The sequence below is a fragment of the Haemorhous mexicanus genome, chromosome 29, assembly GCF_027477595.1.
Source record: "Haemorhous mexicanus isolate bHaeMex1 chromosome 29, bHaeMex1.pri, whole genome shotgun sequence".
Lineage (NCBI taxonomy): Eukaryota > Metazoa > Chordata > Aves > Passeriformes > Fringillidae > Haemorhous > Haemorhous mexicanus.
In genome coordinates, this window is record NC_082369.1 from 4311216 (window position 1) to 4335404 (window position 24189).

A 24189-nucleotide genomic window follows, 5' to 3' on the forward strand; every position below is an offset into this window, starting at 1 on the left:
CAGAACCTCGGGTCCCTCCCCTGATAATTCCCTCCCAGGTGTGTCAGTCACCTCTCCTTTCCCCTCCCAGTGTCAGTCCTGGAATTCCAGAAGGGCTCCAGTGACTGGCAGATTCAAAGGATGCCCTCCACCCCCGGGGGGCATTGGGCCATCCAGGTGTCCTTTGTCCCTTGAGACCTCCCCTCCTGTACCTGGCTGGTGGCTCCCTGTCCCTTCCCTGCCCTCTCCCCGGGGTTAAAAGGAGCAGCACCCACGCGGGTCAGGAGTTCTGCTGGAGCTGTTGAGCCAGAACAAAGCTCTGGATCCAAACCCTCCATCAGAACCGACTCCTTTCCTTCCCCATCGCCTTAAAGCTTCTCTGCCAGAGGGAAACCTGAGCTCCTGCAAGCCTGGATTTGTCCCCACGGGCCCAGCTGCAGCACCCAGCCAGCCAAAAGTGTCTCTGGGGTGAAACACCACAGTTGCTGCTGTTTGATTCAGCAGCAGGGCCAGACAAGCTCAGGCAGGTCCCATCCACCTTTATTGGTAATTATTCCCTGGGCATCCCAGGGCCGTTCTGGCCATGCCCCACCTGTGCCACAGGGCTGTGATTTTGGGCACCCCAGCTCCAGAAATGCACTGTTATGAGCAGAGGAGGTAGAGGGGACACCTGTGTGGAGAGAACAATGATGATCAATTTCTAGAGCTGGGATACACCCTCCAGAGCAGTGCCAGGGCTGAGCCAGGCCGGGGCTGGCACCGGGAGATGCTCCCGTGGCCTCGGGACCTGCAGGTGGGGCTGTGGAGGTGACAACCTGGTCAGAGAGAAAACTAGGGAAGTCTTTCCAGAGTCGGCCTGGGAGACTTTAGGGAGCTGGAGATAAACAATGATAGCCAATTATTAAAAATAACCTGCAGGTGTTGTTTTCCTAATATCTGTTTTTTTGTTATTCTCATAAGATTGTTTGTAAATGGGCATCTTGTTCATTAGCCAATCACAGAATCACTGGGTTGGAAGAGATCTTCAAGGTCATCGAGTCCAACCCAGCCCCAACACCCCAACTGAACCCTGGCACCCAGTGCCACATCCAGGCTTTGTTAAACACCCCCAGGGATGGGGACTGCACCACCTCCCTGGGCAGCCATTCCAGAACTTTATCACCCTTTCTGGAAAAAACTTTTCCCTGATATCCAACCTATGTTTTTTTCTAATACCCAACCTAAATTTCCCTTGGTGCAGCTTGAGGCAGCATCCTCTGGTTCTGTCAGTGCTGCCTGGAGAAAGAGCCCAGCCCCAGCTGAGCACAGGCACCTTTCAGGAGCTGCAGAGTGATCAGGGCACCCCTGAGTCTCCTTTTCTCCAGGCTGAGCACCCCCAGCTCCCTCAGCCATTACTCAAATGTATTTTGAGGATTCCTGATTTCCAGTCAGGTGAGATGTATTGATTAATGACCAATCAGGTCCAGCTGCATGGCTCAGTGTATAAAAGAAGTGGTTCCAAGAACAGACAACACATTTTATGCCACTCAGCCTTCTGATGACTCTCTGTCATTTCTTATTGAACAGTGACACAGGGCTGCCTGTGTCACCATGGGGACACCACAGAGCCACACATGCTGCTGGTTCTGGAAGGGTTTCCCAAGGCAAGGAGAACCCCTCAGGGTTCTGATGCTGAGCTCAGCATCAGGGTGAGTGCACATCCAGCTCTCCCCTTCCGCCACTCCCCACCTCTGACCACGACTGTGACAAACTCATGCTCAGGGAACAGATCTCTTGCAATGCTTATAATTGGAATAAATAGTTTAGTGTTCAAACAGGCATTGGGTAAGGACAGAGGCACAACAATCTCCATGAGCACACAGTGCTGGCTGCTGAGGTAACCAGTTTTTCACAGTACCAAAGCTGTTTTGCATAGAATCTTTAATTGCTTCACATGAGCACAAACCTTCGGAATAAACAGGAATTTGCTCACCTCAAGGTGCTGGAATCATGCTTGGAGTGTGTAAATGTTTTCTGTCATACTATTTTACTTTTGACTAGACAGGATGAAGCTTTTAAATACATAGATTTTCTCCCATTTTGTAGAGGTGTCTGTTCCTCCAAAAAATGCAAGGAGATTCCATTTTTGTGAGCAAATAGTTCTCTGACAAATCTATCCATCAAACCTATTCACTTGGTTTATTTTCCAAGGGAAAAAGGGACAAACAAATAAAAAAACCCCGAAGTTAAAATACTTAAATATTATTACATTTACAGTCCTAAAATATGTAAATCAACTGCATTGAATTTTCTATTAGCTTTTAAATATTCACCTCAATATACATTTGTTCTTCAGGGCACACAAGAGATAAATAATTGAGTTAACATTGCTAGATAAATCAAATCATTTTCCTGAGCTGCAAATATTCCAGATTATAACCTTGGAGTTGCTATGCAGTAACTACAAATAGAAACTAAACAGGTTAAAGTGAGCAAGCAGGAGTCCACACTCAAGTACCCAGAGGCCCAATTTTCTGAGACATCCAGGAGCAGCCCCAGCATTTCAGATTGGTGAGTCAAGACCAAATGAAATGTAAAACCCAGCTTAAACACGGGGTGCAGGAGCAGCCTGGGATTTGGGCTTGGGCCATGAACAATGTAAGAGCATGAGATTTAAAACAAACAAAACACCCTCAAAACCAAACCCCACAGCAATTTTGGGTATAGCTGTGGTTTTGAATGTCTAAATAGATTGTGGTGACTTTCAGCCACAGATGGTGGGAGACTTAATTCCATTCTGGCTTCAGGATTTTCTCTGCACTGAGTAGAGGAGTGGAGTTCATATTGCACAGCATTACTTCTCTCCCAACAATAAACCAACCCCTCTCATTCGGGAGATGAACTACAATAATCCAAATTACTCCCAAACAATTCCCAATAGTGCCCACGCAGGTGGAAGTGGACAGAAGGAATTAACAGCTTCAGTTAAACCCTGCTGGAAAACCAGTTTTTTGTGAGCTGCAGACTCTGACAGCAGCAGGACAACAGGTGAAGTCAGGTAAATAGCAAAGGAAATGGATTTCTGGCTAGGAGTATCAACTGCTAGCCACTAGTGTGGATGTGGATATAATGCTTTCCATGCTCTTCCCTACAGGCCAGGCAAACTCCTCAGAAAAAAGAGGATAGGTAAAAATGAGGGCAACAAGAATCAGCTACACAGAGCTCTTCTGCAACGTTGTGGAGAACTTTTATTTTATCCCAACACCTGCTGGATTTCTGCCTTTGTGTTGGTGACTGAATTGATCAGTTATGCTGCAGCTCCAGGGGCTCTTGGCAAGCTTCTCTCTTGATTTACCCAAGGAAACAACAATGTGGGAACTAAGTTCAATCCCAGGATGGGCACTCTGCTCCACCTATGATGAAATTGGGATTTAAATTCAGTCCCAGGATGGGCACTCTGCTCCAGCTATGAGGAAGTTGGGATTTGACTATCTCAGATTTGAGCATTTTTGTTTCAGTGCATGTGTACTTTGATCAAAAGCAAAAACTCTTTTATCTGTTGTAAAAACTACTTTTTATGGCAGCCAGGGAGAGAAACACAAAAGGATTACAGGACAAACTAATATTGTGTGGGAGAGAGCAATGTACCATCCCAACTGCCCCTCAGGTTTATGAACTCTCCTCATTAATCTTATCTATCTTTTTTTTAGCTTGTTTCCACTGGCTTCTGGCACTGCATCAGGAGTGTTAACAGTTCACTGCTGAGACCACACAGAGCTAAAGTGTTTTCTTTGTGCTACAGCCTCTGCAAACAGACTGGGTGGAAGTTTTTGACTCTGAGTTTCTCACCTGGAAGACTGAAGGCTGGCAGTTTCCACAGCAAGGAACAAGCTCCAGGTCTGTTTGCTCTTGCCCACTACTGCCAAATTTTACACACATCAACTCGAGCTGCAGCAGCATTGCAAATATTATTTTCCTATTTTTCTCAGCAAAGTAATGGAGTTAATCATTAAGACTGGTGAAATAATCTGCCAGACTGGAGGGAACACCACCTCCTGAAGTGTAACACAGCAGAAATTGCAGCTGGAGGACTGAAAGTACTCCCAGATATTCAGAGCCTACAGAGTTCTTCAGAGAGCCACTGCACCATGCATGTTCTAAACCTACCCAGCCCAGGGCATGCAGCATCCCAGGGCACAGCAGATGCAGTCTCTATGGGCAGAGCATAAAAAACCAGTGGAAAACAATCAAGGCTTGCCTTCCAGCCACTCCAGCAACTTCTGAAGTCATTATCAATTCATTTGGCAGAGGAGTGCCATGAGCACTTTGTGCATGCAGAGAGACACATTTCAAATGAGCACTCAAAAGCTGAGGAAAAGGCAGAGAGACACATTTCAAATGAGCACTCAAAAGCTGAGGAAAAGGCAGATTTCCCTGGGTGGCTGACAGTTCTGGAGTGCTTGGCACCATGCTGGCACCATGGTGAGCCACTGACACCAGCAGGCTTTCCTGGAAAAGACAAGACCCTTTAAAGAACAAATTGCTACATATTTAAAGTAGCAGAAAGGACAAATCATGGGATAAGGGTACTCCAAGAAGGAGATTAGAGTAAAATACACAAAGGAGGATGGAAATCAGTGCTTTGGTGCCCATCCAAAGGACAGTGACTGGCCACAACTCTTACAAGCATGTGCACAGCAGGTGTGTGCACACAGGAATCCACAGCTGGAATTTTGCTTGCATTCAAAAGTAAAAAGGTCCACCTCAATTCAAAAATAGCTTTTCAGCCTCTGTAAGATGGAGCAGCACAGAACATGATCCTGCAGCAGCTGGAGTATGGAACACCCCTCAAAAATCAAGCAAGAGTTTAGCACAGAGTGGTGGCAGCTGTGAACTGTTCAAGGACCCAAAACCTCCAGAGAAATCAAGTACACAGCAAAATGCATCCTGCAAGAGAGACAGGATAGAACCTGTCCCTGGCAAGAACCCTCATGCCAGAAACCCATCTTAATCTTTCCTCATCCTGGTAATAACACTCCAAATCACTCCCAGTGTACCTCCTAAAAGGGGGAGAATATGAACCAAATGCAAGAAGGTGCTTGCTGCAGACACTGCTTGCTCAGCACAACTCCCTAAAGCCAGGCAGTGAACTCAAGGAAGAGGTGCCATAAGGAAACATGCTAATTGCATTCTCTTTAATTTGCATGTGCACTTTTTGGTTTTTTCTTTTAAACAACTGCTCCAAGTCCTTGTCTGCTGGGCAGAGATGCCACGTGAGGCTGTAGTTTCAGTTTCCAGGCTGGCTGTGTGACAGTGTCCATGAAGGTGCTGGACTTTGGGTGACACTCAGAGAAGCTGCTCAAAAATCAAACTGCAGGAATTGCTGAAGTCTCTCAGCCTCTCCCTCACCAAAACGCAAAGGAAAACCAGACACGGCGCAAGTCAGGGGGAAGAAGGTGAAGAAAAGCACTTCAAAGGTGCACAGGAGTTAAAATTTCATTTTCTTTATGCCTTCCTCCCCTCTGTACAGTAGCAAAGAGGAGACAAAGGAAAAGGAGCAGCAGGGTTCAGTGGAAGGCAGAAGGTTCCCAAAGGGCTCACCGATGGCTCAGTGCTGCTGGGTCGGGGGACTGGGTGCTTCACTGCTGCTTGGTTTTAAGGGATAATCTCTGGATCATCTTGTAAAGGAGACCAAAGTGCTGGAAACAGAAGGGAAAAAAAGTAACCATGACAGTTCTAAAAGCACAGCTCAGCAGAAGGCTTCAAACAATACCAGTATGCAAATGCAGTGCCTTGTTTGCATCAAGCACCCATCCTGAAGATGGAGTGGGACTTGATGGATGAGGAATTATGACAAGGAAGCCAAGTTATACAGAAAATGATGGCTTACAGAAGTGTTTGTGCAGGTCTGTACCACCTCATTGTGAAGATGTGTTAAAGATTTTTTAAATTTTTATTTTTAATGCAATTCTGTTCCCTCTGAAGGCGAGGAGAAAGCTTCAGATTTCAGCACATGCAGGTTCCTGGTCTCTATAGAAACACTGCTGCCAGCAGATCCAGGAAGGTAAAAATGAACCAGGCAAAGAGATTCCCAGCAATTCACAATTCTTTAACTGGATCCTCTCTTTCTCCATTTCCCCAATGACTTAGAAATTAATTCTTCTTTTGATTTTGCTGGGGTTGATTGTATTTTGATTTGATATTTGACAGATGTAACAAGATGCAGGCTTCAAATAATTTCAAATTCAAACAACAGAACTAATGAAGATTGCTAATAGAAATCCAAGTATGTTTTTCCCTTTATTTATATTCTTACACATTTTAAATGCTTGTGGTTTCCCTAAACACATAATAGACACAAAGTGATCAAAACTGAGTGACCTAAAAAGCTTCCCTTTCATTCATGTCCTTCATGAACCCAGGCAGGAACAAAGCCTTGCTCACACTGTCTTGGTTAACACTGACACACAAACATTGTATTTAATTTGGCTGGCCAAGGCATGGAGTATCCCATTCCCAGGGGTGTGGACACAGGATGTATTTCTGGTTTTATTGAAAAAAGAAAGCAGAACTCTGAAGATGCATTTCTAAGCTGCATCCCAAGTTCAGATATTTCCTAATAGTACAAGCTACAAACCTTTAAATTACCAAGGTAACTAAAATTTGTTGTAAAGATTCAGTTTGGAGCCAAAATAGGTTAGCAAGTGAGTTATGCATGTCCTTGAGTACAAGAAACAGCTCTAAAAAAACAGGTTTGCATTTAGAATGGCAAGAGACTGCCTACAGCACAGACAAGTGGCATTATTATTCCAGCTTTAGTGCTGGCAAGGGTGAATTCCTTGTTTTATAAGGAAAATAATCCATCAGTGTCTCTTACCTGCACTGCAACATAGGCAACACCAAGGTAGGCTGCAATACAGACAGCCAGGAGCAGGTCAAAGATTGCTGGCTTGACCCTGGAATAAGGAAAAGGGCACATGAAATTGCTACAGCAGTTCCTGCCAGGGGTGAGACAACAGCCCAGCATGCCCAGGGGAATTCCATACCTGTATGCATTCATCACCTGCTTCAGCTGGTCATAAAAAACAAACTCGGGGTCCCTGTGCAAAGGAGAAATTTTTCAGATTCTGCTGCACTTCTTGACCCTGCAGTCAGGACAGCCCAGAGCTGTTTTCCCAAGTCCACCCAACCAGGCAAGCATGACCACCTCCCACACTGGTTTTGAGGTGGTTTAAGTCATCAGGACTTTCTTTTCCTACTATCAGAAGCCCAAGGACACAATTCAGAACTCATGCTGGTGTTCAGCTGTCTCCAAAGAGGCTGAACATGAAAGATTCCTCCCTCTGTTCACTAAAACAGCTCCAGCCCGAGCAGGTTCAGCAGGAAGGAAGCTGCCTTTTTGTAATTAACCAAAAATTAGCCTTCTCCTGCTCTCAGAGTGGGAACAGTGGAACCAAAACAGTTTAAAAACCAGCTTTTCAGACAGAGGGAGCTGCTGGGCCTTGTTCCTGCGCTGTGAGGAATCACGAGCAGCTTTCTCTGGGAGAACACCAAGCATGAACCAAAACTGACAGGAGAGCAGAAAAGAACAAAGCTGCATGTCAAGAAACCAGGAAACTGCAGCTCAGAGACAAAATTCTGTCCAGGGGGAAGCCAGTTTGCATGTCCTGGTTGTTCTTTCATGTCTTTTCTCACCGTTTGTCTGCCTTCACGTGGTGCTGCTTGACATCCTTCAGGTAACGTCCCATATAATATTCTAAGGTGTTGAGGAAGGTGCTGTCCTTATCAATCAGCTGGGCAGCCCTGGGCTGACTGCTCAGCCAGTCCATCACTGACTCCAGTTGCTCCTGCTGGATTTGCTGCAGAAAAATACCACCAGAGAAAGGGAGTCAATCATATATCAGAGCTCTCTCCCAGACTCTAGGTTCCACAGGTTACAAAAATAATGCACTGTGCTTACCATCTGATCTGTGAAGATCTGCATATCTGCAGGTGCTCCCTGCAAGGGAAAATGGAAAAAAGAAACAACCCAGGTTATTGTTGAGCTTGGCTGGGCAGGACAAGTCTGGCCAGCACTGCCACAGTGGGCACCCCTTACCTTTTCTGTTAGATTGTAGATGACCCTTGTCAAAGCCTCAGCAATGATCTGAGTATTCCTGGTCAGTGCTTTAGTGTCTATTCGTGCCCTAAAGCAGAAGAGGGGATCACAAACTTGCCAATGGCATCAGCTTCCTCCAGAAACAGCCCCATTCACTGAGCCTGAACCCAGAGCCCGACTCCCACCGTTTGTCACCCGTGCCCTGACCACCAGAGCAGCACAAGCAGTTGTCAGGCCAGGTTTCTGGGCTGGATTTGAAGGCCAGCCCTGCCTGCCCAGGCCCCTCACCTCCTGTCCATGATGCTGTTGCGCAGGCTGTCCCGGTGGCTCTCCAGGTGTGAGATGGTGAACGCCGGCAGGCGCCGGATGGCGAAGCGCTCGTGCTCCCACGCCAGCATGTCCTCTGCCAGGTTGATCTTCTTGTGCACCATGGAGAACTTCACCTCTGGGAACTGGCTGGCAACAACCTGAGGACAAGGGGAAAACCATTCAGGGGTGCTGCCCACTGCAGAGTCCCACCCTGCACTGCCCTGCCTGCCTACACCCACTTCCGTGGGCTCCAGAACATAAGGTGCAGTTATTGACATTATTAAAGCTGGATTTTCAGGTCAAAAAGAGCTGTTTTAATGTCTGTACAGGGTAGCATTTGCAGATCTAGCCTGCTTCACTTGGGACTGTGGCATGAGGATTTGTCTGCACTTCAAATCAAGTGATTCTAAACAATACATGAACTATTTCAATAGCACACCCTTTCTTCACATCTTCCTTCCTCTCATGGACAGCTGTATAGTAAGTCCCAAATTCCCAGGAACTTTTCCTTACCATCTCCAGTTCTCTCAGAAATGCATGCTGCAAGGTGCCCTCCTTGGGAGGCTTTGAGACATGAAGATGAAGGCTATTGCCTCTGCCCAGAGTGTCAAGGCAGAGAACAAATGCTACATTGTCCTGCAGCAGGCTGGAATCTGGAACAGAAAAATCCAAACCTTTATGGCTACGTCTCGTGCTGGGATTTCCAACCCCCTAACAAAGCAAGGATTCTCACAGGAGAGCTGACAATTAATTATAAACTCTTAACACAACCAGCCCCTTACTCACCAGTGTGGTCCAAATTATCCTCCAGCCACCGTTTAGTTCCTTGGTAATTAAACTTGCCACCTCCAGATGCAAAGAACAGCAAGTTATACCTGCCCATCAAAGAAGGCAGAAAAGGGTTAGCATGCAGCACTCCAAGAATTCCTGCACTCAGCCTTGGAGGTGTGGTGAAATCACAACCACCTACACCTGACATCCAAGGCAAACTGGCCATTACCACTCCCCACGTGGCACATACTCAGGTAATGGCAGGAGAAATTAAAAGTGGGGAGCTCCCAGTGCTTGAGGATGGAATCTGCTTCCCACATCATCCCCTCCACGTGTCAGCTACACACATTTAACCCCAAACAGAGCAGTTCCTCACCCAGCATGGGTCCTTCTGTAGGTGTAGAGCCGAGAGAACAGCCTGGCCAGTTCCAGCAGCACTGAGATTCCACTGCCATTGGAGTCAGCCCCGTGGGACAGCCACTGCAGGATGAGGTGGGACAGACACAAGGTGACAAAGTTACACGGGCTCTCAGCCACCAGAACAGCTGCAGGACAGCACAGCTGAGTTCCACGTGTAACTGCCCCACAGCCTTAAAGCCAAAGAAAGACACAGAAACTGCCCCACAAACTTAAGGCAGAGGGAAAAAGGACAGGAACAGAGCTGCAGGAAAGAAATACTCACTGGAGCCACTCCAAAGGAATCATAGTGGGCAACTATCACAACAGTGGGCAGGTCTTCTCCACCCAGCCCTGTCAGCCTTCCCTGCAGAGGAAAGAGAGCAGTGTCACTCCCCATCACCTCTTGTGTGCCTGTACAAGGACAGCCTGACTTCTACATTCCTGCTGAGTCTGCTGTGGCCTCAGTTGTGAGGACTTCAGACACCTGGCTGAGACTCCCCTGACCAAATGTCTGATAAAGCCCCAATAAAAGAAGTCACCTCATCAATGTTGCCAGTTTGAATCCATCCACAACTCACCTCCACACTGGGGATGAGCCAGTCATTGATAGCTTTGCTTTGAGCCCCGCTGGTCACCATCTGGAAGCCATTGGCAGTTGCTGTGTGCAGCAGAACTGAAACAAAAACACCAAAAAACCCCCAATGTACACCTGGGGAAGTTTCATCCCTTCCTTTCCCCTGCTAACTGAGCTTTGGAGAGACCAGCTTTAAACCATTTAAGCCCTGTCACTTGTCACTGGTGTTTATGCAATGACACAGAGTCTTGGTGCTTTTTCATTCTGTTCTGAAATCCCAGTATTTTGGCTGGTCAAAAACTTCCCCAGCAGTACTAAAATTAGTCATAAGCAGCAAGTCAATAAGACAGTCATATTATTTACATGGAAGCATCAAACTGACTTGTGCTTCTACCAACACATCATTATCACTTAACATTTTCAATGTTGATTTAACCTAATTTTGATTTCTACCTTGCTTGAAACTGTGAAGCTGAGAACTTCCTGCAACTGTATGTCCAAATATAGTCAAGTAATGTTTTCTTATACCGTGCTTTTCTTCCACTGAATCTCTAAACACTTTGACAAAGACAGAATAAACACAAAGGTGACAGAACACTGGTTCATGGTGCACAGCAGACTCCTCCCAGAGGTGGCAACAGGCCTGTCTTCCTCAAAACTTTTTCCTCCTTGCTAGAACTCACCTTCTGCAGCTGAGGCAGAACCCTGTGATGCAGAAGCAGCCCGTGTTTGTTCATATATAGACAGCAGCTCCTCATCTTCCACTGCAAAGTAGACTGGCACAATGGTTTCCATAGCAAGCATTTCTGGCTCTATCTCCATGAATTGCTGAAGATTTAAGTGAGACACAAACTTAGCATCTGCTAAACACGAGAGGTGTCAAGACAAAAATCAACAACCAAAGCAGAGAGAGAAGTTTTAAAATTAGAATACGATTTGTTGTGCGTTACAACAGAATCTTCCAGCCCTGCAGCAACCAAGCTTCCCTCCAATACACCTCCCGTGGGAAGGGAAAGAAAACTTTTTTCTTTACCCTCACGACATCCTGGGGGACAGAGGAGATGGATCGTGGCAGGATGATGACCACAGCCCCGGCTGACTGGCGCAGAGCCTTCTGGTACTGCTCGTAGGAGAAGTCCACCAGCCTCATCATGACGCAGCGGCGGCTCAGCACGTCCGCTTCCACGGTGCGCGCCTCCGTGTTCAGCACGGCGCTCCTGGTGCCTGCCAGCAGGGAAAGCAGGAGGGCTGCTAAGGCACTGCACCCCATCCCCCTTGCTCCAGCCTGCCTCCTGCTCACAGTGCTCCCAAGGACAGTCTGATGGGCTGCAGAGAGGCCGGAAGCTGCAGAAAGCTGAGTTCACCTCCCTGTCCTCGTCCGAGATGGAGCAGAGGTCTGTGGGTTTTCCTGTGCAGCCACATCCTGCCAACCCCCCTTGCTCCACACCCCACAGCCTCACCTGCCAGTCTAAATCCTGCCAGACCCCCCTTGTTCCACACCCCACAGCCTCACCTGCCAGTCTAAATCCTGCCAGACCCCCCTTGTCCACACCCCACAGCTTCACCTGCCAGTCTAAATCCTGCCAGACCCTCCTTGTTCCACACCCCACAGCCTCACCTGCCAGTCTACACCCTGCCAAACCCCCCTTGTCCACACCCCACAGCTTCACCTGCCAGTCTAAATCCTGCCAGACCCTCCTTGCTCCACACCCCACAGCCCCACCTTCCAGTCTACACCCTGCCAAACCCCCCTTGTTCCACACTCCACAGCCTCACCTGCCAGTCTAAATCCTGCCAGACCCTCCTTGTTCCACACCCCACAGCCTCACCTTCCAGTCTTCTTCCTCAACACAACACACAGGTTACCTGTCTGCTCACCTGCACCTAATAACCAACACACCTGGACACAGCCTGGCCTCTCCAGAGCCTCCCCCAGCTGGAGGATCAAGCGGCAGAAGCCCCTGATGAAAGGACACCAGACTGGCCCCTCTCACCCCAGGGACACCAGACCGGCCCCTGTCACCCCAAGGGCACCAGACTGGCCCCTGTCACCCCAAGGACACCAGACTGGCCCCTGTCACCCCAAGGGCTGCTCTCACCCAGCCCCAAGGAAGGTTCTGTGGCTGGCAGAGTTACAGAGGAGCAGGCTGCTCCTCAGGGCTCGCCCTCTCCTGCTCTCAGTTCCAGCAGATCAAATCCCCCCTGTGGAAATGCAATCCCCTGGGAGCACAGCAGGCTTGCCAGAAGCTCCTGCATTCCCCAAGGGAGGGCCAAAAGGACATCTTGTGCAAATAGAGAGGGTCAAATCCACCCTAAAATTTATAATTCAATTTCTTCTTCTGTAACTCTGGCACCTCCACTGGAGAGTTCATTGTTCTCCAGCCTCTGTCAAACAGCAGCATTGCTAAGAACTAGATTTAAACCTGGCTTAGCTTAACTCTACCATTAGTTTGGTCTTGTCAAAGGTCACAGAAACACCTAAACAAGAAAAATCTGCATTTCCCCTGCACAGTATCAGTGAGGGCCACACAGCCAGAAAGAGACACCAGGCACGATGTGAATTCTCCCCACAGACCTCTGACACTAAACAAACAAACATTAACAGCATCCCCACTCCAACCAGAGACAAACAATTCAAAATGAGGATAATCCCTGCACCATTCCCAAAGGAATGATGTGTAAACACAGCAATGTGTGCACCTGAAGTTCTGCTCTCTCTGACATCTAAGCAGAGCAGACACAACAGTATTTTCCTGACAGGTTGATTTTCTGTAGTTTCTCCACAGAGAGCTGTGTGTAAACGTAAATCACTCATTTACAATCTAAAGAATTCTCATTCTATCAGTATTAGACAAAGTCCAAGCTTGTTCTTAAATTGCTCCATGAGTGATGCTGATTAAAAAACTCTTCCCTCTGCAAGAAGAGGCTGAGCAGCAACCTGTTACTTGGTATTTTTGGAAAAAATACAAGAATCTGGAACAACAAATCAGCTCAGCTGAGCTGGTGCTAATAACACCAAGGTTATGGGTTTGATCATTCAGTGAGTTATTCCCTTTGAGAGTCGGACTCTGTGCTTCTTGTGGGTCCCTTCCAACTCAGACTGCTCTGAAATGCAGCTTTTATCCTGAAGGACATCTCAGAACACACAAGGAACAGGAACAGCAGCTACCCAAAGGGAGCAGGAAGGAACAAAGGAAACAGCCCACCGAGCTAAAAGGCTCCAGGAAAAGAAACAGCAGAAAAAGTTAACTGGAAGCATCTTAAAAAAATAACACCTGGCTTTTCAAGAGGTCACAAAATTGTGGGCACTTGGGTAGAGGGGACACTGGGGCAAGCAAAGTGAAAGCCAGATGAATCAGATCCCTGCCAAGCCTGAGGAGAGAGAGAGTCCTACCCCCATGCAGGGCCTGCCTTGGAGCTCCTGAGGCTGTCAGCAAGAGAGCCCTCAAGATGTGGAAACCTTCTGAGAAACTGTGATGGAAGAACCCAGAATTAATTTCATTTATTTAGAAGCCAAGAGAAGCATGAAGTGTTTAAGAACTACATAGGCACAGCTGCATTTCATAGCTCATATATTTGAACTTATTAAGATCTGAAAGAACAAGAGATGGTGTCTCATGGACAGCACAAATGAAATGTGAGGCTGTTCATTGTTAACTCTATAACAAGAGTCACTCACAGACAGAACACATGCCCTGGCCTGGAATAAAATCTCTACAGAAGACCCAGAAACAACCTTTGATTCTGGGTTTGTGGGCACACAGGGGAGGAGGCTGAGGGCTGCAGCACCTCAAGGACTCGCAGAACAGGGCGTGTCTCTGACCCAAAGAAAGGTGTTGCACAACCAGCAGGCTGCAAGGGAGAGAACAGAGGAAGTAAAGGTCAGTTGTAACACAGGGGAAGGACGGGCTCTGAAATGGAGCCACTGGAGCAACACAGAGCTGAGGATGAGGAGGATGAAGAGCAAAGAAGAATCAACCCGTCAGTAAAGGAGTCAAAGGCAAAAGGACAAAGCTGAGCTCACACCCGAGTTTACCCGATGCAGGAGGGATGCAGCTGGCCTTCAGAACACAGAGCCCTCAGCCCACAGACAGGGGTCCTTGGCTACCTCCAGGTCACCCCCCTGGAGCTCCCAGCCCCTCTCCCGTTCGTGCTGAGCCTGGGCAGTGAGACCCGGCCAGACTGGGCCCTCCTGCGGCCTCCCCCGCGCCTGGGCCCGGCCCCGGGCCCGGCTGCTGCCGCCTCCCGGAGCCCCCCGAGCCCTCCCCTAGGCCGGGCCGCCCTCCACGGGCCGCCCCGGCTTCACGGCCTACCCTGGGCTGCTCCCCGGGCTCGGGGCTCCCTTCCCACGGCCCCACCACCCCTGAGGGAGCCGCTGCCGGCAGCACCGAGCGCGGCCGGGCCGTGCAGTTCCTCACCGTAGGGCTGCCCGCCCAGCTCATACTGCTGCATGCGGTAGACCGTGAACTCGTGCGCCGCCTCGGCGGCGGGCGGCGGCCCCAGGAGCAGGAGCACGGCGGGTACGAAGAGCAGGACGCTGAGCGGGAGGCACGAGGCCTTGAGCACCGACTCCAGCACCTCGCCCGCCTCCTCCAGCATCGCCGCGGCCCCGGCCCGCACTGCGGCCTGCTCGGCACGCACGGCGCGCACCGCGCCGCACGCCGGGACCCGTAGTTCCCTCGCCGCCGCGAGGCGCGCTGGGAATTGTAGTCGCGGCAGCCCGTGCGGGCAGCGGTGCCGCCCCGCCTTGGCCTGCAGGGGGCGCCCTCCTCCCGGCCGGGCGCTCCCGAGCGCCCCCCAGCGGGTGGGATGGGATCAATGGGATGGGGTGGGATCCATGGGGTGGGATGGGATGGGGTCCATGGGATGGGATGGGATGGGATGGGATGGGATGGGATGGGATGGGATGGGATGGGATGGGGTGGGATCCATGGGATGGGATGGGATGGGATGGGATGGGATGGGATGGGGTCCATGGGATGGGATGGGATGGGGTCCATGGGATGGGATGGGGTCCATGGGATGGGATGGGGTGGGATCCATGGGGTGGGATCCGTGGGATGGGATGGGATCCATGAGATGGGATGGGATGGGGTGGGATCCATGGGATGGAATGGGATGAACCGGATGGAGCAGGATGGGATGAATGGGACAGGATAGGACAGGATGGGATGAACAGGAGCAGGCAGGAGGCTCCTGCTGCCCCCTGAGCAGAGCAATCCCCCTGTCCTGAGAACAGGAGGGCGGCCCCAGCCATCCCCAGACAACAAAAACATCCCCCAGGCAGTACCTGGCCCCCAGAGGAAAAAAAATCGAAGTAAATCAACCCAAGGCTTTCTGATCACCCTGATTTATTGCAAAACAAATGGGCTGCACGCTCAGCTCCTGCAGAGGGGCTGGGCCAGCGGGGTTCATGTGAGCCCCCAGTGCTTCTGTGTCCTTCTGGCATGGTGAGAGGAGGCACTTGGGTGCTGCTCTGGTTATTCCCTACACGGGAGAACAGAAGAGCAGGGATCTGAGGCACAAGCTGGCCATGTCTTCAGGCCCAGGATGGCACCAGGCTCCCCAGTCTCTCTGGGCACCTCCTTGTGCCCGTGCCAGTGCCAGCCCTGTCACTGCAGCTCTGAGCATGGTCACAGCATTTGCCCTGGCTCAGTGCCCAGCCTCTGCACCCTGGGGAGAGTCTGGGCTGTGGCTGCAGCCCTATGCCATCCTCAGGCTGGGCAGGACATCAAGCTTGCATTCCTTCCCAGCAGCTGTGCCCATCACAGAAGGTCCAAAAGGATTCCAAAGGCTTGGAAGAGCCACCTGATTGGGAAAATCCACCCTATTTGCCACTGTGCCCTGGGGCAAAACACCCTCAGGTGGGCAGCTACAGCACCTCTGCACACCCAAAAGCACAGACACAAAACCTGAGCACTGCAGCTGTCCCAGCAGAGCGTCCATCCCAAAATGTGCCTGTGTCTTTCACTCAATTCTAGGAGCAATTCCTGTCCCTGTGCCGCACCAGTCTGATGGGACTGCAAAGCCTGGCCCAGTTCACAACTGCTCAGCCTTGCTGCAGTCCTGCCAGGCCAGGAGCAGCACCGTGAGGGCCTGGGGGCTGTGTGGCACCTCTTGGCCCCTCACAGACTGGGCAGATTGCTCATCATGCTGGAGTTGCTGGACAGAGGCGCCCTGGGCCGAGCGTTCTGGGCCATGGAGCTGCGGAAGCTGTCCCGGCAGCGCAGGGAGCTCTCCGTGGACGAGCCAGAGTTGATGTCCGAGATGGCCACGCAGCTTCCAGGCCTGCAGAGCCCAGCCCTGACGCAGCAGCAGCACAGCAGGCTGCCCACGGCACGGCGAACCTCCACGCTCCGCAGCGAGTAAATGACGGGATTGACCCCCGAGTTGAGCAGGGCCAGAGCCAGCGTCCAGTCCAGGCTGTGCAGGTGGCTGCAGGCCCCGGTGTCACAGAACACATCCAAGAGCAGCAGCACAAACAGGGGGCTCCAGCACAGGATGAAGGCCCCCAGGATCATCAGCACCGTCTTCAGCAGGCGCAGGGAGCGCCGGCGGCCGTGCCGGGAGCAGCTTTGCCTGGAGCTAGCCTGCACCAGGTGCAAGATGGAGATGTAAAGCCCGATGATACCCAGGAGGATAACGCTGAACATCACCACGGAGAACAGGATATAATTCTTCGAGTAGAGCGGCAGGAGCACGGAGCAGGCCTGGAAATCACAGAGGCAGTTCCAGCCCAGCAGCGGGAGCAGGCCGATGACCAGGGCCAGCAGCCAGCAGGCCGCGATGAGGCCGCGCAGCCGCAGCGTCTTGCTGGCCTCGCTCTCCGCGAGGGGCCTCACCATGGCGCCGTAGCGCTCCACCGCCGTCACCAGCAGGCTGAAGGTGGAGGCGGCCAAGGCCACGAAGAGGATGCCCTCCCGCAGGAACCAGAGCTGCGGGGACAGCTGGAAGGTCTTGCTGCCCGACAGGCAGAGGTTGCAGAGGTAGGCGATGCCCGCCAGCAGGTCGCTGAGGGTGATGCTGGCGATGCAGGAGTAGACCCAGCGGCGGCCCCGCAGGCAGCGCAGCACGGCCAGCAGCACCAGCAGGTTCTCCAGGATGATGAGGCAGCTGATGATGGCGAAGGCCGTGCGGAGAGGCCCCATGCCCTCGTCGCCGGAGTGCCGCTTGCTGAGCTTGCCCGAGAAGTTGTAGTGCTGCAGGATGATGTTGACGTTCCTGGCCGCGGCCAGCTGCAGGCAGGAGGCTTTGGTGGCCAGCAGGTGAGCAGAGTCCAGGGGAAGGAGGAGGGAGCCATTCACCAGCCAGCCCAGCACTGGAGCAGCCATCTTCTGAGCCTGGGTCAGCACTCAGGGGGTGCTCGATGAAGGAAGGGTCAGGTGGGGCTGGGGGCAGAGCAGATCCTCTGTTTGAGGGCTGGAGCCAGCCCTGCTCAGCGGAGGTGAGAGTCAGAGCCCCGTCTGCCAGCCCTGCAGCACTGAAAGAGCAAGGGGAGAGGAGGGTGAGGTGTTTTGTAAGTCCACCCATGAGCATGGGCTTCCTGTTGTTTAATAAAGTTTCCTGTTGTGACTGCCAGTATTGACATCTCTTTTAACAGCTGTTATCATTTCTTGGTAAGGGTCTGGTTATTCTCAGCTTTGCTGTGGTTGTGAAGGTGTGACATGAATGGAGAAATGTGCCAGGGTTGGAGCAGGCTGTGTCAAACGGGGCAACACCTTGATGGGTGGGGTCTGGGGGGCTGAACAGACCCAAGTGCTGGTAAGAGCACCCAGACAGCTCAAGATACAAAGTGCTTTCCTTGCTGTGCTACTCAGCTCACCCCTGAGCCTGGCAGAGAGCCACTGCCTCTTCCTCAGCTGCCTGGTGCTCAGATCATCCCTCTTCCTTCTTCAGGAGGAAGATCCACCTGTCACTCCACGGGCCCAGCTCCTGCCAGTCTGTCAGAACACATCCAGACACATCCATCCTGTCTGTGCAGCAGCTCCTGGCATCTGTGGGGCTGCAGCTGAGCCTCAGCCCCTCCACTCCAAAGGAAACCAGCTGCTCCAAGCTGAGCACGTGCCCTGACACTGCAGCTACTCCTTCGACTCGCCAAGCACCTGCTAGAGATGGGTCAGGATCTTCCTTCCCACAGGCAGGGAAGGAGGCAAAAACCTTCTGCTTCTCACCTTTGAGGAGGCACAAGGTGCTGAGACCAGAACCAAGGAACCAGAGCATGGCTGCAATGTTCATTTCCAGCATTGGCCTAATTCCTTCTGTTTGCAAAACTCAACAGGAGAGCCTTGGAACGTGCTATTCCCAACTGTGTCTGGGATTTTGCCTTTCACTCACCTGTCATGGCTTGTGGGAGGCTCTTGCTGCCCCAGTGCTCTCCAGCTCCTTGCCTGAGGCCCAGCAGGGTGCAGGTAGTGGAGACAGCTCCTTGTGCAAAGTAAGTGAGGCTTCTACCTACCAAAGTGAAAAAAGGGGAAGTTACAACATCAACCACATTTCTTTGCAGGGTGGACCCCACCCAAATCAGCTGCAGAGTGGCAGAGATGAAAGAAAAGCAGAGCACCTTTTAACTCAGGGTCTCAGCAGAAGCTGAGCCCTGCTGTCCCTGGGCTCTCACTCCAGACTGCCAGGGAGCCATGGAGATGTCCCCAGGCTGAAAGCAAAGAGCAGTGAGCTCTTCCCTCAGCAGGGAGCTGTCCAGGGAGCCCACCCATCCCTGGATGGACTGACCCCAGCCTGGATGGCAGCACTGACAAGAGGAAAATGCAAAGGAAGCCACGTGCAAGCAAGAGTGGCTCTCATCAGAAGCTGAGGGCTCCATCCTCCACCCTCACCGTTTCAGCTGATGTTTTGGCCTTTTCTATCAGCAGTGTGGAAAGAAACACACTGATAAGGTCAGCAGATGACCCCAAGATTGGAGGAGCAGAAATCAGCAGGAAGGCTGGGCCACGAGTGCAGGGCTGCATGTTCAGCACCAGGAGATCACCCCCAAATCCTGCCCAGACCCCTGGAACCCAAAGGGTCAGTGTGACCCCGGCACATCCCCCCTGGGAGCTTTGCTCTTGCCTCAGGGAGAACCTCCAGCTCATGTGCCTGTTCAGGAAATGGATTTGTAGAGAGTCTTAAGGGCTTGGTTTTGGGTAATGGATTTGTAGAGAGTTTTTAGGGCTTGATAGAAAGTTCTGAGTCTCTGGGTCTGGGTTATCTCTGGGTCAGGAAAAGGGTATTGTCCAACAGTGGAATGCTCCTGAAAGATCAGAGAATAGAGAAACTTGCCTTGTCAGGGGCTCTAAGTAGCTTCCCCAAGAGCTGGCAATGTGTGAGGAGTCTCAGGGATTCCTGAGAGATCTGTGGAGAGGATGGGCCTGGGGCAGGCAAACCCTTCTGCTCAAAGCAGATGAGCTGCTGGGACAGCTTGACCCCCTCACCCTTGGTGTTCAGGTTCTCTGGACCAGGAAAACATTGAAGGATCTTCCTAAAAAATGCCCCTTCCACAAACACATCCCTGGCTGGGGGCTGATGGGGTCTGAGCCCCCAGATGAAGAAGAGTTCCTGCTCTGTCTCATCCCCATTGCTCTCTGCAGCCATAGCCTGAGCTGGACCTTGGCCCTTCTCCTCTGCTGCCATCCCAGTTCAGATGTTCTTTCTTTGAAGCCAAGTGGGGCAGGGGGGGGACACCCCCTCCTGCAATGTTTCTTATCTCTTCCCTTCAGATCAGAGCCAGAATCTGCCTGAAAGTGCCTGAAACTGCCTGAAAGTGCCTGAAAGTGCCTGGTGGTTCTGAGTGCTGGGCTGGGAAGGGCCAGGGGACACGCAGGGGGCAGCTGAAGCCCTGTGGACCTGCTCCAGTTCCATACCTAAAGCAGCTATGGATGCATGCTGAGATGAGGCACCTCCACATCCCTGGCACCCTCCAGAGGTCAACAGGAAGGCCAAAACACCTTGGCCTCAGAGAGGGGAACTTGTCTGCAGTCAGAGAGGAGCAGGAGAGCAGCTCAGCTCCCTGTGGCCTGCCCTTCCCTCCTGTCCTGGGGCTGCTGCTCCCAGGAGGGTTTCCAGCCACGGATTGTTGGGGGCCCATAAGTAACTGCAGGGCAAAGACAACAAATTACAAACACAAGATAAAACATCGATGATTCCTCTTGAGGTTTTCCTGCTGTGCTTCTGCACAGTCCTGATTAAAGCTTGTGTTTTCAGATATTAAGATTTTAAAAACCAGAAGATGGGTTCAGCTCTGTGGAGAGCTCTGTGTCAGGCAGCCCCCAGGCTGGCTCATGGACACCAGGCATCCCCATCTCTGTCCCAAATCTCTCCCTGCTCATGCACCCATCCTGCCCCCTCTGCATGGCCCCAAGGCACCCACGTGCAGGTGTTTTTCTGCTCCAGGAAGGGTGGAGCAGGCTTGGTTTAAAAATGACTGATCACTCCTGGCAGCTGGGTGGTTGCACTTCCCTGCTTTGGTCTCTTCTGCTGCAGAGCAGCACTTCCCACATCCCAGTCCCCAAGCTGGCAGGATGCCTCTGGCCCCAGAGGAGCCAAGAAGAGTCAGGAAAGCCCCTCTGACCTGGGCTGACCCAAACCCTGCAGATCTGACTTTTCCCAGTGCTCCAAAACCATCCCAGCACAGCTGTTGTGCCCTTTCATTTGAATGGGGTGATGGTGATGGTGGATCTCTGTAGGAAAAGAGGATCTTCAGAGCTTTTCTCAAAGGAAAACAAGAATATGAAGGGGCAAATTTCAGGATTGTCTCCTCTAGACCACATTCATGACTTTAAATGGCCAAGTTTTTCTGATTGTTTTTTTTTTAAGTGGCTTTTTTTTAGAACCTTACATTTCCTCAAGGCAAAAACATTAAACAGAAAGTGTGGGAGAAATATGAAATCACACCTCAAAACCACCTCAGTCTTGCTGCCAGCACCCCCTGAGGCTGTGACTGTGCCGTGCCAGGCTCTATCTGCCCTGGCCTTTCCACCCTGGGCTATCACCCATCAATGCCAGCATGTGGGCACTGAGCAGGCCAGGCCAGAGATGCCCTGATTAGCTCAATCAGCCCTTTGCACATGGTTTCCTGGCTGCTGGGCACAGCTGCCTGCAGGCTATAAAACCAGCTCCTGGCCACGGGCAAACTCAGGATTGCACCCAAGCGGGCAGAGATGTGCCAGCTCCGGGCACTGCCAGCCCTGCTGCTCCTGCTCTGCTGCCCCTGGGCCAGTGCCAGTGAGTCAGGGCTGTGCTGGGGCTCAGGGGGCTTCTCTGGGGCTCTCAGCAGCCCCTGGCTCATGCTGGGCTGGGGTTTCTTGCAGGTGCTCTGCGGGGTGGGATTGTGGGGGGCCACGAGGCACGGCCCCACTCGCACCCCTACATGGCCTTCCTGAAGATAGCAGATCTGGGGGGCTGTGGGGGCTTCCTGGTGGCCCCTGACTGGGTGATGTCAGCTGCACACTGCCTGGGGTGAGTATTGATCCAGGGGTTTTATCTCTTTCTTTCTCCCCTAGCCTGGGAGTTCCTTCCTTGGAGTGATTTTGGAGCAGGTCCCTGCTGTGCTGGGCAGCTCTCTGCACCTGCCTGTAAAATGAGTAATGTGAAATGTACAATGTGTAAAATGAGGGAGGGGAGGGGGGGGTGACACCCAGCCTGATTTCCCCTTTCCCCCTCCCTCTGCCATGGCCAGGAACACCACAGTCATCCTGGGGGCTCACAACATCCACAAAGCAGAAAAATCCCAGCAGGTCCGGGGGGTGCTCAAGTACCACGAGCACCCTGAATACAACCCCAGCACGATGGAAAACGACATCATGCTGCTGCAGGCAAGGAGTTCTGAGGGGGCAGAGGGGCTGGGGGGCCACCAGGGGCTGGGCAGAGCTCGTCCTGGCTGTCAGCTCCTTCTCCAAAGCTGCTCCTGCCCGAGGTGCTGGAGGCTGGGAGGGAGCTGGGAAGGAGCCATGGGCAGGGGTTGGAGCCTCGTGTGGTTCTCACAGCAGCTTGGAGAACCTGCTAGACCCTCCCTGCCTCTGCAGAGCAAATGTCCTGCTCACAACCCTCTCTGAACCCCCTGCTTTCCCCCAGCTGACATCAAAGGCCACTCTCAATGACTTCGTGCAGCCCATCCCCCTGCCCAGGACGGGCAGTGACCTCCCCACAGGCACCAAGTGCACGATTGCAGGCTGGGGTCGGATCGACCAGCACAGGGCCACCAACAAGCTCTTTGAGACCCAAGTCTCCATCTACAGCCGCAGGAAATGCAGCCTCTTCTACCCACACCTGGATTCTGGCATGGTCTGTGCAGGCAGCTTCCACCAGCTGAAGGATTCCAGCCAGGTATGGGAGGGCACACGGGATGCTCCGGGAGCAGGAGAAGCTCCCAGGGCAGGTGACAAGTGTTTGGTCACAGTCCCCATCAGGACTGGCTCTCTGGATGTCCTGGCCACAGGGGTGGAGCTCAGCCCAGCTCACAGCCCCTCCAGCTGGGTGGGAAATGGGGCAGGAAGGGAGCCCCAGGGCAGGGAGGGACCAAATCTGTTACCGCAGGGAAGAGACCTCTAAAATCAACTTCATCTCTCCCCAGGGAGATTCTGGTGGGCCCCTGGTGTGCAATAAAGTGGCACAAGGAATCGTTTCCTTTGGCTACGACTCCCCACCCGGGGTCTACACCCGCATCTCCAACTACCTGCCCTGGATCAAAAAAGTCATGAAGAAGTAGTGGCAGTGGCAGTGGCAGTGGCAGTGGCAGTGGCAGTGGCAGTGGCAGCACTTTCTCCAGCTCTGCTGTGGCCCTGGACACTGCCAGAGCTTCTTTCCTGCCCCTGCTGAAGGCTCAGCTCCCTGCTGTCTCCTCAGGAACCCAAGTGACTTGGTCAGGGCACTCGAGTGCCCTTCACTGTTCTGGGGCTGCTGTCTGTCCCTGCCTGTCTCAGGGCTGTGTTAACCCCCCTGGCAGGAGCAGAGATGGCCCCAGATGGCACAAAAAGAAGCTGTGCCACAAGAAACTCCACTTCCTTCAGAGATAACCCTGTTCCTGCTTGAACCCTGCTGCACTTCAAGTAAACTCAAAGCTGCCCCTCCCAGCGTGTGTCGTGTTTTTTGTGGCCTTGCCACAGAGAGAAATGTTTAAATCACGTTTAATGTTTAAATCACATTTAACAGGAGGGAGGCTCTGGCTGCTGCACCTGAGAGGCTGCAGGGACAGCAGCAATCACAGCTCTGCATCCTCAGTCTGTGGCAGAATCAGAAACAAGAGCTGGGCTTGCCCTTCCTGGGGTCACAGGGATGATGAGTACAGGGATGATGAGTACAGGAATGTGCTCCTGTGGATGGAGTGGCAAAACCATCTTGTGTTCCCTCAAAAAGAAAAGAAGCCTAGAAGTTTCTCTCTTCCATTAGGTGAAAAAGCCACCTCTTAGGCCTAGGGAACTTCACCTCAAACTTAAGGACAGCTAATTAGACAGAAGCCAAAAAATCCTGCCTGGGCAATTGACTGGAAAAAGAAGTGAACAAAGAAACTAATCCCTTTTGTGAGGTCTTTTACCAGGAGCAAGAACCTCTTGCACCTGACTCAGTCTTTCTGTTTGTTATTTTGCCTTTTATTAAACCTTTTTGTTTCCAACACTGCCACAGAAGCCATCCTGCTGATTTTATGCCCTCAAAAGTAGCTGAGCTATCTTGGGTGTCTTATAGATCTCCAAGAACTTATGAGACCTGGCTCGAAGATGCTGCAATTGCTGATGGGTGTGCTGTGAGGAGAGAAACTGCCCAGGTAGGAATGGGCAGAGTGATGGGCACAAATGCCTTCACCCACCTCAGCAGGGTGGCACCCTCCTGGGGGCACGGGCAGCAGTGCCCAGGGCTCTGAGGGTTCAATCTCTGCAGAGTGAAGGCTGCTCCCTCTGAAGGCTGCACCCCAGGGCACAGAGCAGCCTGGACAGCAAGCTCACAGGGCACTCTTGGGTTTCCTGTGGTTGAGATGACCCCTGAGATATTAGAAAGTCTTTTTTTTCCCAGCCTTGTGAATGGAGAAGAAGTCAGTTCTGCTTTTCAAGGTTGTTTATTTTCTCTTATCTGTTACATTCTTTCTCTGCCCTGCTGA

The 24189-nt window shown here is 52.0% G+C and overlaps 3 protein-coding genes across 3 annotated transcripts; 1 reads left to right on the plus strand and 2 right to left on the minus strand.

Moving 5' to 3' along the window:
* Positions 1 to 1748: 1748 nt before the first annotated feature.
* On the minus strand, positions 1749 to 14764 carry NCLN (nicalin). Its single transcript, XM_059869657.1, has 15 exons — positions 14528 to 14764; positions 11143 to 11333; positions 10793 to 10937; positions 10114 to 10208; positions 9819 to 9899; positions 9513 to 9616; positions 9152 to 9240; positions 8879 to 9018; positions 8345 to 8523; positions 8057 to 8144; positions 7919 to 7957; positions 7654 to 7817; positions 7005 to 7058; positions 6836 to 6914; positions 1749 to 5657 (listed from the first exon to the last, which is right to left on the minus strand). Exons 1-15 carry the CDS (start codon positions 14706 to 14708, stop codon positions 5598 to 5600), a joined length of 1689 nt encoding a protein of 562 aa, XP_059725640.1. The 5' UTR covers positions 14709 to 14764; the 3' UTR covers positions 1749 to 5597.
* A 679-nt stretch (positions 14765 to 15443) lies between these two features.
* Positions 15444 to 18550, minus strand: S1PR4 (sphingosine-1-phosphate receptor 4). The gene is made up of 2 exons (XM_059870078.1): positions 18444 to 18550; positions 15444 to 17589 (listed from the first exon to the last, which is right to left on the minus strand). Exon 2 carries the CDS (start codon positions 17438 to 17440, stop codon positions 16235 to 16237), a length of 1206 nt encoding a protein of 401 aa, XP_059726061.1. The 5' UTR covers positions 17441 to 17589; positions 18444 to 18550; the 3' UTR covers positions 15444 to 16234.
* Positions 18551 to 21241: 2691 nt separating this feature from the next.
* Positions 21242 to 23170, plus strand: LOC132339660 (mast cell protease 1A-like). Its single transcript, XM_059870036.1, has 5 exons — positions 21242 to 21323; positions 21410 to 21557; positions 21778 to 21913; positions 22173 to 22424; positions 22672 to 23170. Exons 1-5 carry the CDS (start codon positions 21260 to 21262, stop codon positions 22804 to 22806), a joined length of 735 nt encoding a protein of 244 aa, XP_059726019.1. The 5' UTR covers positions 21242 to 21259; the 3' UTR covers positions 22807 to 23170.
* The last annotated feature ends 1019 nt before the right edge of the window (positions 23171 to 24189 follow it).